Source organism: Chelonoidis abingdonii, chromosome 6 (assembly GCF_003597395.2).
Source record: "Chelonoidis abingdonii isolate Lonesome George chromosome 6, CheloAbing_2.0, whole genome shotgun sequence".
Taxonomy (NCBI): Eukaryota; Metazoa; Chordata; order Testudines; family Testudinidae; genus Chelonoidis; species Chelonoidis abingdonii.
In genome coordinates this window covers 36135220-36151929 of record NC_133774.1, presented here as the reverse complement: position 1 = coordinate 36151929, position 16710 = coordinate 36135220, and the positions used below count along the sequence as shown (strand labels likewise).

Below are 16710 nucleotides of genomic sequence, written 5' to 3'. Positions count from 1 at the left end.
GTGTCTTCTGTGGGATTACAATGAATGTAAGGCAGCAGAGAATTTGTCCCAGTGTATGATTTCACTTATTTTGATGATCAAATATTTTATATGGATCAGTTTTTAAAGTCTTTTACACCAAGCCTATCAATCTTTCTGGAATTATTTTGGGAATAGTCTGAAAGTATAGAAAAACTGGTCACTTTAAAATATATCTGTGACACTGCACATTATGTGTATTATACACATTGCTACTTAATTTTTCTTAATGATTGTGATTAGTGACAACTGAGCAGCCTTCTGGTCCATGTTAATTTTTTCCAGATAAATCTTTTTCAGATCAGATTTGCACACTTTCTATCAGATACCTCAAAGAGTAAAGTGTACTTCATGAAAACTCAGCCAGACCTACTGAGATTCTGCAATATTGCTTTTTGGGGGGAGGGTGACTAACATTTCGCTTTCCAGATAAAATGTAATCAATGAGAGGAGCACACTTATTGGCTGTGCCTTCAGCTAATTGCTGATATAGTCCATCTCTCACCTGTGCTTTTCTTTCACAAAGCTTATATACAGTCTCCAAACTGGAATCATTGTGAAGTGGATGTGAATACATCCTATGTTCAAAAGCTTCTATTTTTTGGATGACTTTTTTCAGTCCTTGCTCTTTGATGCCCATGTCATCAATGGGGTCCAATAATGGTACTCCATCAGGGAACCGCTTCTGTACTTCCTGCAACAAAAAGATTTAAAAATGCACTTTTGGGAATGCAGACATTCATAGCAACACAAGGTTTTATAGATTAAAATGTACATTTAAAGGACAGACTGAAAAACAAAACAAACAGCATAATTAGACTAATTAAGGTATAGAAGAAACTTTTATTGAAGTTTCAGATATGCTGAAACTAGGCACATTCGATTTCAGTTTTTAAAATAATCAGGTAAGTCATTTTGTTTGAAGGCAATCAATGTTTTACATGTATTCTGTTTCTAAAACACTAAATCTCAGATGACTGAAGACATGAAGCAAACCTGAATGTGAATATAAGAAACAGTGTTCTCACACCCTGTTGTGTCTGGCTGTTTAGAGTATACTGCTTGTTTTGTTTTTTAAAATTACTGCGGAAGTTACATACCTGTATAGATTTTAACACACTTTGCCTATTGTCGACAGGCCTCAGGTCTTTGGGTATGTAAAGTCGCACACTGCTGATAGCTGAGAGAAGATGCACCAAAACAGGAACAACCTGACAACAACAACAAAAGAGTGCGGTAAATGACAAAGTAACAATACAGGAGATTTTTATTGATGCCTTTCAATCATTGTAAAATTCATTTTTCATTGATTTCTATCTTCTTAGCAGAAAGCAAGTTGTGATTTCTTTTGCAGATTATTCCAGAGTTGTAATAACTGTACATTGTATCTGGAACAGAATAAATAACCCATGTTGAAATGTTGGCTAAAGAATTCTTCCTACCTGATTTTGTAACAGATTTTCAGACCACGTGAAACTAACTGAACAGCGGTGTCATGCTCAAATTATAATTAACTGCATGGTCCTTCAGTGTTATGTTAATTATTACTTTAGCAATAGTAGAAAAAGGCCCAGATTTTAAAAGGTATATAGGCTTGGCTTTGGTCAGCATTGCAAGGCATACGTGATTTAGGAGCCTATCTGATTTTTCAAAAGGGTTTTAGACACTTGGGATTTAGGCTAAATGCTTAAAATCCCTTTAAAAAAAGATTTATGCTCCTAAAGCAGTTAGACATTGCCATGCTGAGCACAGCAAAGCCTGTACACCTTTAAAAATCTGAGCCAAAGTCCCTTAAGAAAAACTGTACATAAAATAAAACCTACTTTAAATTCATTCTGTTCCTATTTTGGAGTCTTGACTTTTAAACTTTGCAAAACACACCATCATACAAATATGAATATGTTCTGTTTTACATTTTTGAAAATAATGTTCTAAATATGCAAGTAAGATGAGAAATGTCTTGCTTACGTAATAACTGAAAACTTTTTTCCTCAGATTCAGTACAGAAGTTAAAGTATTAGTCACTGCATGTTTTCAGTCTTCTCTCTGTTTAGTACACTTTGTTTCATTCTATTTTAAATAAGTTCAACCAATGTCCTTATAAACAACTTTCTTCTGGATCATTACTAGGCTTGAAAGGATTGGCTTTTTATCCGTAAATGTCAATTTTACCACACAGGGATGAAAAAACACAACAAATAATAATAATAATAATAATAATAAAATTTACAAATAGATGAAGAAAGAAAAAATGCTGCCTGAGAATGTATTAGAATTTAAGGATATAGACTCTACATTTTGACATGTGACATTGACAATTTGTGTTTTTATGATTATAAAAAGCTTTACATTTTTTGAAACTCAATATCTAGCATCATTAAACAACTGCCTGATCCCTCCCCTATTCTGACTCCCTCCATAATTTCCCGCAACTATGAAAATTTAAATATCAATAAAATTTAGAAAGAAGCTTAAGAATAAAGATCTTATCTACTGAAATTATAAAATAAAAATCAAATTCTGCCAAGCTTAATTAAATAGTGCTTTAAAAAACAGAGGTTAATATGTCCTTGAAAATCTATAAAAAAAATAAACAGCACAATCTTCTGAACTGTAACTAAGTCCAGTTAGTCAGTAGTCTCATGCATTTGCAAAACTTCTTTCACATTCTTCAGATATGATGTACAAGTATGACTACCAACATGCCTTGCTGAGTCAATCCTGTTAATACCTATCAAAATGTCTTTTGTTTTACATGGTTTAAGAGCTTGTGTTGCATGCGGTGACAAACGTCCATCTTTCACATTACTGTAAACACTTACGTGACTGTTTTCAATGCAATATCTGAGAAAAAGGCATCCGTATTTTAGCGTGTATATTCTCAGCTTCTTTTATGACTTGTTTATACTCTTGTAATTGCCACTGCATGTTTATTAAGCAGTTAGAAATAATCTTACCATTATGCAAGTGGCAAAGTTCAATGGGTATGACAGAAGCATGAAATATCATTAAGAAGTTATTATGAAGTGTGTCTGATACATGTAATGGACATTATGCCTACTATTCAAAAGTTGCTAGATATTAAGTAACCAAATCTTTAGAGAGTTTTGTAAGGCTGCTTCTGTTTCAGACATCTGAATGCAAGGATATCAGAGTGAGACGTACTATACACAAATTTTAGAAAAGTAACTTTAATACCTAAAACCACTTGAACACATGCTTTGCTGAGCTGGGACCTATATTTGCATTATTCTCATCAGCAAGCATTTAAGCACCAATAATTCCCAATCTTTAAGTGTGAAAATGTTGTTAATAAGCTAACTCTGAACATCATTCCAATTCTATTTAGCAAATTGTGACATGCTTTTGTATTTTAGGGAAGAGTCTGTTATACCAAAGTAGCAGCATTAAACTGTACTTTGTAGAAATATCATTAGAATTTGGCTTTAGGGATTTTGAAAAAATTAGTTTACCAGAGCAACTTCTACAATGTCAATTACAATAGCTTTATGGGCAGATAAGTTGAGTTCTATGTTTTACCACATAAGAAAAAAATGTTTTCTGTCTGCAGCTAGATAGTTAAACCTAAAATTCTACAAAACTCATTTACTCCTAATTTAATAAACATCTCTGCAACTATTAGATTATTTTCCACAGTGCACAGTAGATTATTTTTTTATTTTAATAAAGGGCAAAAGTTAAAGTTAAGAAGTACTTCTCTGAAGTACATCAAAAGATAAAGCACGCAATGCAAGCTTACTTGGAAGAGGACTGAAATCCTTGCACTTCAAAATAGGGTTCTGGCAGAATAAACACCACAAAACAGATTTTGCAGGTTTTCAGATTGTATACTGAAAACTAACAACTATGATACTGAAGTCTTTTAAAACATATATTTTTCAAATTTCAGACAATTTCATTAAAGTGACAAACTAATAATGCTGACTTCAGCCACACAGTTTGTGGACAGATGCAGTCCAAATTTCCTCATCGTTTCCCCCCATGTTGTCTATCTGCCAATGTACCTCAATGTTGAGCTATAACTCCACTGAAACCCAAAACACGAAGAGCAAAACCAAACCAAACAAAACCCCTACAAGAGTAAAATAATGCAGGCAGAAGTCCATCAGCAGAATGGGGGCTATCAAGTTTATTTCACTGCATGCAGCACATATGATTACCTGCCTTGTGGGCAGGTGGCATATGGAGCGGCAGCTCCAGGCACCAGCGCTCCAAGCAAGTGCCTAGGGCGGCAAGCCACGGTGGGGGCGGCCTGCCGGTCATTGCAAGGGCGGCAGTCAGGCAGCCTTCGGCGGCTTGCCTGTCGGAGGTCCGCCGGTCCTTGGAATTACTTTAAGTCAAAGTTGCAGAAACTATCTGGAGCCTGCATTCCAGGCAACAGGAAAAAAATTGCAGGGATGGGTTGCAGACCAAACTGGATGAACAGGCATCTCAAACAGGGTATTAGGAGAAAGCAGAGAGCATACAAGGAACAGAAGACGACCACCTTGCAGGATCCTAGAGCCCCAGGCTCCAGCCCAAGCTCAGACATCCATATTGCAATTAAACAGCCCTGCAATCCGAGCCTCACGAGCCCAAGTCAGTTGGCACGGATCAGTCATGGGTTTTTAATTGCACTGTAGACATACCCAAAAAATGCTGTCTTTGTAGACACACACAGATGGCCTATTACCCAACTGAGGAGTTGTAATATATCAGACTAACATTAATATTCTAATCTATTAGAACAGGGGTCGGCAACCTTTCAGAAGTGGAGTGCCAAGTCTTCATTTATTCACTTTAATTTAAGGTTTCGCGTGCTGATAATACATTTTAACGTTTTTTAGGTTTCTTTCTCTAAGTCTATATATAATATAACTAAACTACTGTTGTAGGTAAAGTAAACAAGGTTTTTCAAAATGTTTAAGAAGCTTAATTTAAAATTAAATTAAAATGCTGATCTTAAGCCGCCGGCCTGCTCAGCCCGCTCCCAGTCTGGGGTTCCGTTCACCAATGCTGGCAGGAGGCTGAGTGGGGCCGGCAGCTGGGACCCAGGCTGGCAAGGGGCCGGCAGCCAGAATCCCAGACCGGCGGCGGGCTGAGCGGTGCTAGCAGCCAGAATCCCAGACCGGCGGCGGGCTGAGCGGTCCTAGCAGCCAGAATCCCAGACCGGCGGCGGGCTGAGTGGGGCCAGCACCCCATACCAGCACTGGGCCGAGCTGCTCAGCCCGCTGCTGATCTGCGGTCCCGTCCGCTGGCTCCTGCCAGCCAGGGTCCTGGCTGCCAGCCACGCTCAGCCCACTGCCAGTCTGGGGTTCTGGCTGCTGGTCCCTTGCCAGTTGGGGTCCCAGACGCCAGCTCCGCTCAGCCCACTGCCAGCCTGAGGTCCTGGCCCTGCCCACAGAGAGGGTACCTACGTTTTCCCTGATTCTGGCCCATTCTCTTCCCCTTTCTCTCTCTGCACTGAGTTGAGGGTGGGGGTGCACTGAGCACAGGGCTGGGGGTGAAGGAGCAGGCTGGGGGTTGGGGTACAGGGTCTGGCCAGGAGCTAGAATGAGGGAGAGGACTCAGGGTTGTGGCAGGAGGTTTGGGTGTGGGGCACTTCCCTGGACAGCTCCCATTTGGTGCATGGGGTGCAGGTGGAATGGGGGGGGGGGAGTGCAGGAGCTCCCATTTGGTCTTCAGGTGCAAGAGTCAGGGCAGGTGGTGTGGGGGGGCTGGGTATGTGTGGAGGGTGCAGGAGTCAGGGGAGAGGCTGGGGGCGTGTGAAAGGGTGCAGGAGTCAGGGCATGGGATGTCGGGGGGTGGGTATGTGTGGAGGGTGCAGGAGTCAGGGATAGGGTCGTGACGGGGATGCAGGGAGCTGGGCTGAAAGGGGGGTGCAGGGGTCAGGGCAGAGGGCTGGGGGACTGGTGCTCCCAATCCCCTGCCCTGAGCGGCTCACAGCAGGGGGCTGGAGGGATACGCCCCCGCTCCTGCCCCCCTTCCCCAAGGCCCCATTCCTACCCCCCTTCCCCATTTCCTTACTGGTCGGAGCAGCAAGGGCACTCGTGCCGCTCTTTTCCCCTCCCTTGCAAGGGCCATTGGTGGCAGAGAGGGAGAGGAGGTGGGGCTCAACACAGCACGCTGAGGGAAGAGGTGGAGAAGGGGGAAGCTTGGCTGCTGGTGGAGCCTGCCGTACAGCAGCAGCACCAAGCTTGCTTCTACCCCCTGCCCCCGCAAGAGAAAGCAGTAGGCGGGGGGCTGGAGAAGAGTGGGCTGGGTTGGGCAGCATTTTTAATGGCACAGAGCTGCCTGCCGGGGTCCGGCTCAGCCCGCTGCCGAGGTTCAGCAGGGGGCTGAGCGGGACCCCGGCAGGTGCAGCGTGCCATTAAAAATCGGCTTGTGTGCCATCTTTACCACGTGTGCCATAGGTTGCCAACCCCTGTATTAGAATATACTGAATATATTTTAAAAAATCTGATCAAAAATTCTTTGACACCAACACAACTGTCCAAACACCTATGGAAGGAGACTTGTGATGCAGCAACTATTCTGGCCTTTAAAACAAGATTTCTATCACTTTTTAAAGTTTCTTGCTTAACCACCTCTTCCCAAGAGCTAACAGAGATCTAACTGTTAAAAGTGCAGTAGTAAGAATAGCTGTTAATGTAAAAGATCCTATCTGGCAACCAAATAAGCACATGAGCATGCCTGAGTACTAACAAGACAAACATGGAGGAATCAGAGTTAAATCTTCAGCTTAATCAGAATTTGTAGAATAAAGGGGCAAGGACATAAAACATACAGCAGGCTGAACTCCCACTTCTGCAACCTTGAGATTAAATGGTAGATACCATTTTATGGGTTGAAAACAGCCAAGTCTGCTTGAAGTATCATCATGTTTTCTATATAATTTTGCTACATATTTTCCTGAGTTGTGGTTCTTATCTCAAAATCAGGCATTGTTTTTTATTATATTACAAAATGGAAAATGGCTAGAAGTGTAAGTGTTTTAGAATAAAACGCTAGGTTAAAGTGAACTGGCAAGGCTTAGAGGCTCATAGAAAAAAGAAAAATCGTATTTAAATTAAAAAAATGAGACAATCATGATCTTCAAAGATGAACAAGACCCACAAGGTGAAATCAGTAAGTGTAGAACTGTATGATTAAGTCAGCTACAGTGCTTGTGATTTTCAAAGCAGTGTAGCGAGTTCAGTCACACATTTTTCATTACACTTAAAGAAAGATGTGCAGCTGTCCCTGAAAATTTAAAATTTCAACTAGATATCCTAGAGAAACCAATGATACTTCTGCACCTGGAGACAATATCATTCTTAGCACACTTCTAAAATTTATAAAGTACTTTGACGATTTAAGAGTGTTTCATCCAGGGATTTCAAAGCACTTATAAAACATTAGCTACATCACACAACATTCCTTTGAGTTAAGTAATAGATAGAGAGGAACCACTTCATTCACCACTGAAAAGCAGATTCCTCGGAGGTGAAACCTACCAGCTGTTTAAGAATACAAAGCTACATCAATCAATATACTTCCCTTCACTTTCTTAAAGAATAAAATTCCCCTCTTTTCTTAATATTTACAAAGGCTTTTATGATATACTCTGAAAGATGCTATATAGCGGGTAATCAATTATTTTTTGTCAAGGTCCAAATTTCTTGGTCAAGGTATGGTTAAGGTCCAGACTCCAGAGGGAAAAAAAATAAAATAATAATAATAAAATATAAAGATTTCTGGATCCACTCAAAAGTGTCAGGCGAACCACGGATCAAACCCAGACCACCAACAGGCTAACCCTGCTATACAGAATATATTTTAACACTATTGATATTTGATAATGAAACTGAACTACAAACCTGCATCTCTCCTTTCTCATCAGGCTTTGCTGGCTTTGCAGCCTCAGTAGCAGAATTCTTCAAACTCTCTTTGCTGCAGTGTAATAGGACTTCAACCACATATAATGGGTCCAGCTCACCAGAATTAGGCTATTGTAGATAGAGAGAGAAAGTCAGCAATAGTAAATATCAATTGTTCAAATACTGGTAGCAGAAAGGAAAATATGACTTAATTGATATTCAAAAATTTTGAGAGGTACTGCCCCTAAACTTTAACAGTTCAGTACTTCGGTCCTGAAATCCAATACTACAATTAAGTATATTTTAATATACATATATGTCTCCCATGTGCGTGCGCGCACACACACACACACACACACACACACACACACACACACACACACTATATATATATATATATATATTATATAAAGGTTTTGCAATTTAATTACATCTACCTCAACCAAAACCTGCCCTAGATAGAATCGCTTTCAAAGGAATGTTTTAGCAACGTCAACATTTCCCTGCAGTGCAAGAATTACTAGCTGTTCCAAATCTATATAACCTTCTGTACTTCCCGAGAGAAGCGGCTGAGAGTGGGAAGGGGCTCTTGACATCCATTTTGGAATCCAGATCTCCCAAATTCTTTACTTTCCCAGGCTTCTGCATCCCTTCTTCTGGTAGAGAACTGAACCCCATTTGATCCAACCAATAATTGCACTCAGTTGGTCAGGCAGCCTCTGTTGTTCCACATGTGATGCACACACTCACCCCTGGGTGAGAACACTACTACCTGAGAACTCCTAACTCTTGTTAGTCTGGGTACTGAAGTCTGGTCTACACTGGGGGCGGGGGAGGCAGCGGGAACTCAAACTAAGTTACGCAACTTCAGCTAAGTTAATAACAAAAAGTAGCTGAAGTTGACATACTTCGATCTATTCACCAGAGTGTCTTCACTGCGGTGAGTCGACAGCTGATGCTCTCTCGTCAACTCTGCCTGCACCTCTCGCTCCAGTGGAGTACTGGAGTCAACAGGAGAGCACTCGGTGGTCGATTTATCACGTCTAGACTAGACGCGATAAATCAACCCCCGCTGGATCAATCGCTGCCCATCGATCCTGCAGGTAATGTAGACAAGCCCTGAGAGACCAGGCTTAATCAACAAACCAGCATCACTCACATTACAGCACAGAACACTTGCATGATACTACCAAGCAGCATTTATATTTAACATTGCCAAGGATTTTAACAAGAAAGTTAATCTACAGGTTTGCAAGTCAGCATTTACCCCCACAACAGGGATCATTCAACAACAAATCTTTGCAGCATAATAGCATTTATTTTGGGAGCGAGGGGACAAGGAAGGGAAATGACATCTTGTGGGTCAAGATTTCTTATGATTGTGTAAGGGGCACAAATATCTGGCTTACATTTGCACAGGACACAAGTCTGGTGTTCTAACAAAGTAGTATTCTTAAAACAGTGATAATCGTAATGTTCTAGTTTTCTTCAAAAAATTGCAACGTGTATTGAACAATTTGCAGTAGTGTTGTTTCCTTGTAGTAGCGCTCCACTGAAACATTTCCTTTTATTTGGCAGTAGACCCAAAGGACAGAATCACAACAGAAGCTTCATTTTAAACTATCATGTACAAGCTTTTAAAAAGTACTAATCACAGATTAATGTAAGATTTTACAAAAAACAGTGTAATCAAGATCAGCTTTAAAAAAGTGTTTTGTATTGCTGTGATGAAAAGAAAAACATCAAGGGATTTCATTTGGTAAGTACCTGAAGCAGAGTGTAGGCAAATAACATTCAGTAAGAGATTCTCATTGCTTTGTAGCCAACTTAATTTGCCCATTGGTAAACATAAAATATCAGGTTGTCCTGTCCCACAACTAAGTCGTTTTCCAATAATTTAAGTCTTCATTTGTGAAAAGATTTTTCACAAAATAGGACAGAATTAAGAGAAACAAGGTACTTGGCAGCTGTTTTAATTTAGATTTACAAACCCCCTGTGACCATTGCCATCATCTGAACTACATTTGAAAATGAAATCCATGTGTGGTAAAGCAGAGTCTAGCCAAAAATTTTTAAAAGTATGGTGCTCATTTGAGCCTAGAACACACTAACATACATTAAAATAAACTGAATACAGTTGAAGCGCTAGAAACCCATGTAGCAGCAAATGTATGGTTAAATCATCTATGTAAATCAGTTATGTTCTGAAAAAGATTAAAACTGGACATGTCATATATTGCATTAGTTAGCTGCATTTTGAGGCTTTTACCCCTTGCTCTGAAGCATCTGATATTTGATATTGCTGGAAACAAGACAAGAACAGATGGACCACTATATTTCCAATAAAGAAGAGTTGCAAGGATCTGAAATTCAGATTCCTGGATAGATGATATTCAGGTTGTTGTTTGCATTGTCATTTGTCTTGCATTGGCCCACAGATTTAAAGAAATCCTCAAAGAAACTAGCTTTTGCATATGAATGCTAGGAGTGGCATAGTTCTAAGTCTATTCCATAATTTTCAGTATCTGTTATACTTTCCGCTGCACTCTGAAGGAAAAATTTAGCAACTGTCACAATGGCTCAACTAAAAGCTGCTGTTCCAAGTGGAATTACCCTTTCCAGTACAGATCATTATTTCAATAGAAATATTAAAACCTAAAAGGCTTGTAAAAGATTGAGATGGGCAAAATAGGAGGCTTTACATATATATGGGAATCTGTTTTACTGCTCATCAAATGGTTCATAAGAAAGCAGTTTAAGAAACAGCACTTCAGTGTACAAAGACTATTTTCCAGTCCACTTTCTTAACTTGAATGAGAATGGAATTAAAAAAAAAAGAAAAAATAGAAAAAGCAACATTCAAAAGGACAAAATAAAAGCTCTGCAAAAAGTTTTGTTTCTGCATCCACATCTGCTGTCTTTTCTCTATTATTAAATATTCCTATTTAGTAGCACCGAAAGGCCTCAGTCACAACTGAGACCACATTGTGCTGTGCAAAGAGAGAATCTTCCATATAAGTACAGTAGTTGGACCCTTGTACTCACCCACCATAATTACAGAATCTCTATGTTATATGGCCATTCCCATACTCAGCTACATAAAATATTTTTAAACCTATTTTGAATGCAAAGATTAGAAATATCTCAGTGTCAAAAGTTTCTGAAATGAAGGTCAAAATGTAAGACCGAGCTGTGCAAACACCAGCTGCAAAAACAGATTTCCAAAGAGGTTACTTACCCTGTACAGTAATTGGAGTTCTTCGAGATGCATGTCCCTAAGGGGGCTCCAATTGAGGTGAGCATGTGCTCTATGTGCCTTTAATTGGAGATTCTCAATAGCAGTGCTCATTCTGTGCACACGCCTAGCTATCCTGTGCCCTGTACTATGGATATATGGAATGGAGATAGATGGACTGCCCTCGGATTCTTCTCCACTACAAAGCCCTAAGAAAATGAGGCTCCAAAGCAGAGGGAAAGGAGGATAGGTAGTGAAAACCATAGGGATATCTCAAAGAACTCCAGTTACTGTACAAGCTAAGTTACCTCTCTTTTGAGTAGCGTCCCTGTAGGTGCTCCTCTAGAGGTGACTGCCAAGCTGTATCATCTGAAGGCAATGGGAGTGTCAGAGCTTGATGTAGGACTGACTCTAAACTGCAGAACCAAAGGCAACATCTGCCCGAGAATCAGCAGCCATGGCATAGTGTCTCAAGAAGATGTAGACTGAAGCCCATGTAGCAGCCTTGCAAATCTCTACAATAGGAACATTCCTCAACAAGGCAATAAACACACTTAGATTTGACAGAGTGGGCTATAATGCTAGGCATTGTATAATAGCAGCTGTATACCAAGAGAGAATACATCCAGAAACCCACTTAAAAAGTCTCTGTGCAAACACTGGGAACTCCTTTAGCGCCGTCCACAACAGAAACAGAAAAAATGTCCTGGAGGCTCAGAAAAGGTCAGCCCTCTCCTAACATCCAAAGTGTGAAAGACAGCTTTCTTCCTAGGCAGATCGGGTGCAGGATAGAAAACTGAAGATGAATGGACTGGTTTATGTCAAAATCTGATACAACTTTGTGAAAGAAACAGATGTGTTCATGGAGATTCCTTTTCTCTGAAAAAACAATGTAGGGAAGGAGAGCCAGCCATGAAAGCTGCTAGATCTCCAATTCTTCCAGCAGAGGTAATAGCCATTAAGTAGGAGAGTTCAGAAGCAAGCAGTTAGGTAGCTGTTGAAATGAAAGCTTCATCTGAATGTTGAGGACTAAGTTTAAGCAACAGAAGGTGAGGGGTAGCTAACACTTGGGAAGCGATCTGCTCACCCTTTGATGAATCTGGAAGTTGCAAGACAAGCATATTCAGAGAAACCCTCCACCAGAGAATGAAACACTTATGGCTGCTAGATTAAATGCAATGGAATTCATAAGAAAAATTTCCTTTCTTCAGAGGAAGAAGATATTCCAGAAACTCCAAGATGGAGGAATCAGCAGGAGTAAGGTGACAGTAGGTACACTAGTGATGAAAGCTTTTCCATGTCTGAAAGTAGGTCCTTCTGGTGGAATTTATGCTACTAATAGGCAGGATTTCTTGAACCTCTCCTGAACAGGAGAGTTCTAACCCTAAGAGCTATTTAAGTATCAAGCCTTGAGCTACAGAGAGTTCAGGATGGAATGAAGAATGGTCCCGGAGTCTTGACTGAGAAGACTGGGCATTCACTGAACATTGACAGCTGGATGGGAGGAGAAGCAAAGGAATCACACTTGTCTTGGCCAGGTTGGTGCAGTCACGATGACTGGCCTTGTTTCCTCTGATTTTGTTTGAAGCCCTCTGAGTGGGCGGCTTTGGGGGAAATGTTAAAGTAGACCCGTATGAGAAGGTGTAAAGTAGACTATGAGAAGAGAAAGATGTCTCCTACAGAAGGATGACCCAGACTTCCTCTTGAACAGAACTTCACACACCTCCGGTTGCTGTGCACGAATAGCACACAAACTTTTGTGAACACCCTGACGGGCAGTAGACAGTCTAAAGGGAAGGACTCAATCTTAGTAACGTTCCTGATCTATCATGGAGTTTAGGAACCTCCTGGAAAAGGGCGTATCCTGATATGAAAGGACACATCCTGAAGAGATCAAATGATAGCTGCAAGTGTCACCATCTTGAATTTCTGTATCTTGACAAAGGAATTCAGCATCCTTAGATCTAGAATCAGTCTCCACTCTCCCTTCCTTTTAGGAACCAATAAGTATCTGAATTAAATCTTCTTCCCCTGTACTCAGTGGGAACTAGTTCAATGGCTCCTATGCAAATAAGGGATAGAACATCTTGTTTTTGAAGAGGTTTGTGAGAAGAGTCCTTGAAAAGGGAGGGGAAAGCGCCTGTTGGAGGTAATTTGCCCCCATGAGGTGTGAAAAGTGAGAGAGACAATTCCAAAAGGTGGGAGACAGGACGATGCAGCATCACATCTGGATCAAAGCAGCATTCATGCCCTCAACCACTGCATCAAAAACATTTTGTAGACAATGACTGCTGTGCCAGGGTAGCAGTAACAGTTGAGAACTTTCCCTCCTGCAACCTGGGTTTTTTCTTAGGTGGCTCCAACGACCTGCAGTACATGAAGAAATGGGATGTATGTGATCTCTGTGCTGTCGGAGACCAACTAAATTTCTTCTTATTCACAGGCTTATATATGCCCAAAGAATAAAGACCCGTACCGGAGTCTCTCAGAGAACACATCTGTGTTCTGTAGCGCATCATCTCTGGAGTCACTAAACAATTTCAAACCATCAAAGGGAAGTTCCTCTACTGTGCTGATGTTCTGCACAGAATTCCCTCCCCAACCCCACCCCAGAAATGGGCTGCAGAGTTTCTGGCCGCCACTAGGGTCTGCTGGACCCAGCAAAGCCCAGCTTGCACATAGAAGACACTGCTGAGGGGAGGGCGAGGGAGCCGGAGGGTTCCCTGCTGCTGCAGTTCCCAGCATGTCCTGAAGGAAGGAGGCAGCGTGCAGGAAACTCCACATAAGCCCGGGACTCAGCATCAGGCTATTTGTCCCTTTGGATCCCTGAGTGTGAGCATCTGGGCTGGTGGAGAAGACTTCCTGCAGCTGGGCTCGGGGAGATAAGGAGTGTGGGTTTCCGGCCCCCGAGCTAGGCTCGAGGGCGGAGGGGGGAGAGAGGGACAGAGAAACACAAACTGGATTGTCATAGGGGTTTCTTTAATTCTGTACTCATGGGGGAATGTGTGTGTGTGTCTCTCTCTCTCTCTGCATTGCTGCTGACAGGTATTTTGAAATAAATTACCAAAATAGCTGAAACTGGTACAATGTTATTTTGACAAATAAAATTTGTAGAATTTTAAAATATTGTGCACAGAATTTTATTTTATTTTTTTGCCACAGAATTCCCCCAAGAGTATATTTTTGCCAGAGTCACCTGACAATTAGCAATCCAGAATTCCAGAGCTGGAGACAAATAACTTTGGTAACCAAAAAGATCTAAGCACTTGTGGTCTTTATAATGTGGAGTCATGTTTGAATGGTATTCCCTATTATATTCACTCACTGCATCCACGACCAGTGAACTAGAGGCAGGATGAGAATGTAAATATTCTGAACCCCTAGCTGGGACATAATATTTTTTACCTGCTCTTTTAGCTGTTGAGGATAGGGAGAGTTGGGGAAAGGAGCATGCAAGGGCAGTAGAAGGAGTCTGTCAGATCATCTGACAAGTTCTAATAGTTCCTTATTTATAGGCAAAGCTATCTGTGCGGATGATAAAGTATCAATTTACGCTGGGTCTCGAACTACTTTAATGGAATCTGAAGAGTGTCTACTACTCTCTTCATCAAATCCTGGAATCGCTTGATGTCATTCACATAAGTTGGTGAGGGTATCACAACCTCATCTGGGGAGGATGAGGATATGTTAGTCTGTGGAGTTTCACCTAGTAGCTAATGAGGAGGCATCTGTGCAGACTCTTGAGTTCTGGACGTTGAAACTTACAGTACCAAGATGTGTATAGGAAGCTAACTCTGGCTGTACTGGCACTCTTGGTACCAAAGAAACAGCGGTAGATGGTACACCAAATTCTTTGAAGCCAACTGTAGGGACCCAGAGGCACCTCATCAGGCTCTGATGGTACCAAGGACTTGCATACCCAATCATGGGTATTGTGTGTCTTTAACATGAAGGGCACCTTGGTACTGAGGTCGTTTGAACCCTTCTCAGAAGCCTTTAAGGGGTACAGGGTCTCCAGTACAGAAGGCCTTGTAGAAATACAGTCTCTCTGAGGATATCTAACACTCTTCTTGGATGAGGCTTTCTCCATTTCACCCAAAGGTCTGTCTTTCAAAGACCTAGAAAGCGAATGAACTGTTGAGACTGATGGCGCACTGTGGGAGCTTGAAGGTTGGTGTTTGGACAAAGCGAACGTTCTATTCTGAGGAGCTTAAGTTTTGTTTTTGTCCCTCTTGGAGTGACTCTTGAAGTTCATGCAGATCTTGCACTTTGAAGGCATGTGCGTGTCCCCAAGGCAGTGGATACAGTGCAACTGGCCATTACTAACTGGGAAGGATTCCAGCAAGCGACGCAATGTTTGAAGCCTGGGGACTTAGGCACACCCCACAGGGAGAAAAGAACAAACAAATAAAACAAAAAACCATGCTTTGAGAGGACCTCCCCCTACAATGGGAGGTGGGGACGCAGAGCCTCGATCAAATGAGAGAAAAGAACTCTCAAAGCTAACAAAGTAAACACTAACTACAAGAGCTACAAAGAATAAAACTGAAATAAAAGAAATTTAATATCAAGAACTAAAACTTGACAAGGTGAGAAGCTGCACAGGGAAGCATTACCAACTGCTCCGTCTCAGGTTGAGGGTGGTCAGTCTATCACGACCCTATGTAGCCTCAGCATAGAGCATAAGGATAGCTACAACATTTGTGAAGACTGAATGCACGTTGCTGTGAAAGATCTCTAATTGAATGTTCATGTAGACCTCAAGTGGAGCACCCACAGGGACGCTATTCAAAGAGGAACTAACATTTACTGCTTCACGGTAATTTAGGAATTACAGAAACGGTGAAAATTTGCACCCAACATGGTGGAAAAGTGTTTGCAAGAATCTCCTCTAGGGAGGTTATGCAGCTTGTGGCAGTGTTTCCCTCCACATTTTCCAAGCGTATCTGGCCCTTTTGGTATGTCTTCTTTCCTTGCCTCCTCCTCCCCCATCAAACTCTACAGTGAGCTATTAAAGGAGGATGTTCCTGTGGTTAGGGACTAGCCTAGCAATTCGTAGACCCAGATTCAATTCCCTGCTCCACCAGGCCTCCTGTGTGGCCTTAGGCAAGGTTACTTAGCCTCTCTGTGCTTCAATAACCCATCTGTACAATGGAGAGATTTATCTTCAGTGGGCAGTTATGAGGATAAATAATACAGTATCTATATCTTGAATGTATCTCAAAGTATCCTTCCTGACCATGGATTGCTTAGGATGGAGCTGTAGTGCATCATGGCTCTCAGCAGCCAATTCGAGTAGCTTAAAAGGTCTGGTATTATTCAATACACTGTCACAGTGTCCTAGATAGACTCAAACAGGACACCACAGATAACTCCATCAGTTAACAGGGGTCCAGCTAAAATAATAGCTCCCAACTACCAAGAACTTTTTTCTTTCCTCCTTCAGTGTGAAGAGTCTACAAAGGCCTGGGCCTTTTGTAGCTTTTCTAGCAAGGGGGCAGACTTTTTTTTTTCACCTGTGAAAAAAAACTAAAAATGCAGGTTTTTATACCTCCATTTCATCTTTCTACACATTTAGTTAAAATATGCATCTTTAGC

At 41.4% G+C, this 16710-nt stretch overlaps 1 protein-coding gene across 1 annotated transcript in view; it reads right to left on the bottom strand.

Annotated features, from left to right (window-relative positions):
• The window catches only part of MTREX (Mtr4 exosome RNA helicase), an 82188-nt gene that overhangs the window by 19017 nt on the left and 46461 nt on the right, over positions 1-16710 (bottom strand). The window contains exons 19-21 of the mRNA XM_032769027.2: positions 7878-8006; positions 1119-1229; positions 524-712 (exon numbers count right to left, since the gene is read on the bottom strand). Of these exons, the coding sequence (XP_032624918.2) occupies positions 524-712; positions 1119-1229; positions 7878-8006 (429 nt within the window). The remainder of the gene's footprint in view (positions 1-523; positions 713-1118; positions 1230-7877; positions 8007-16710) is intronic.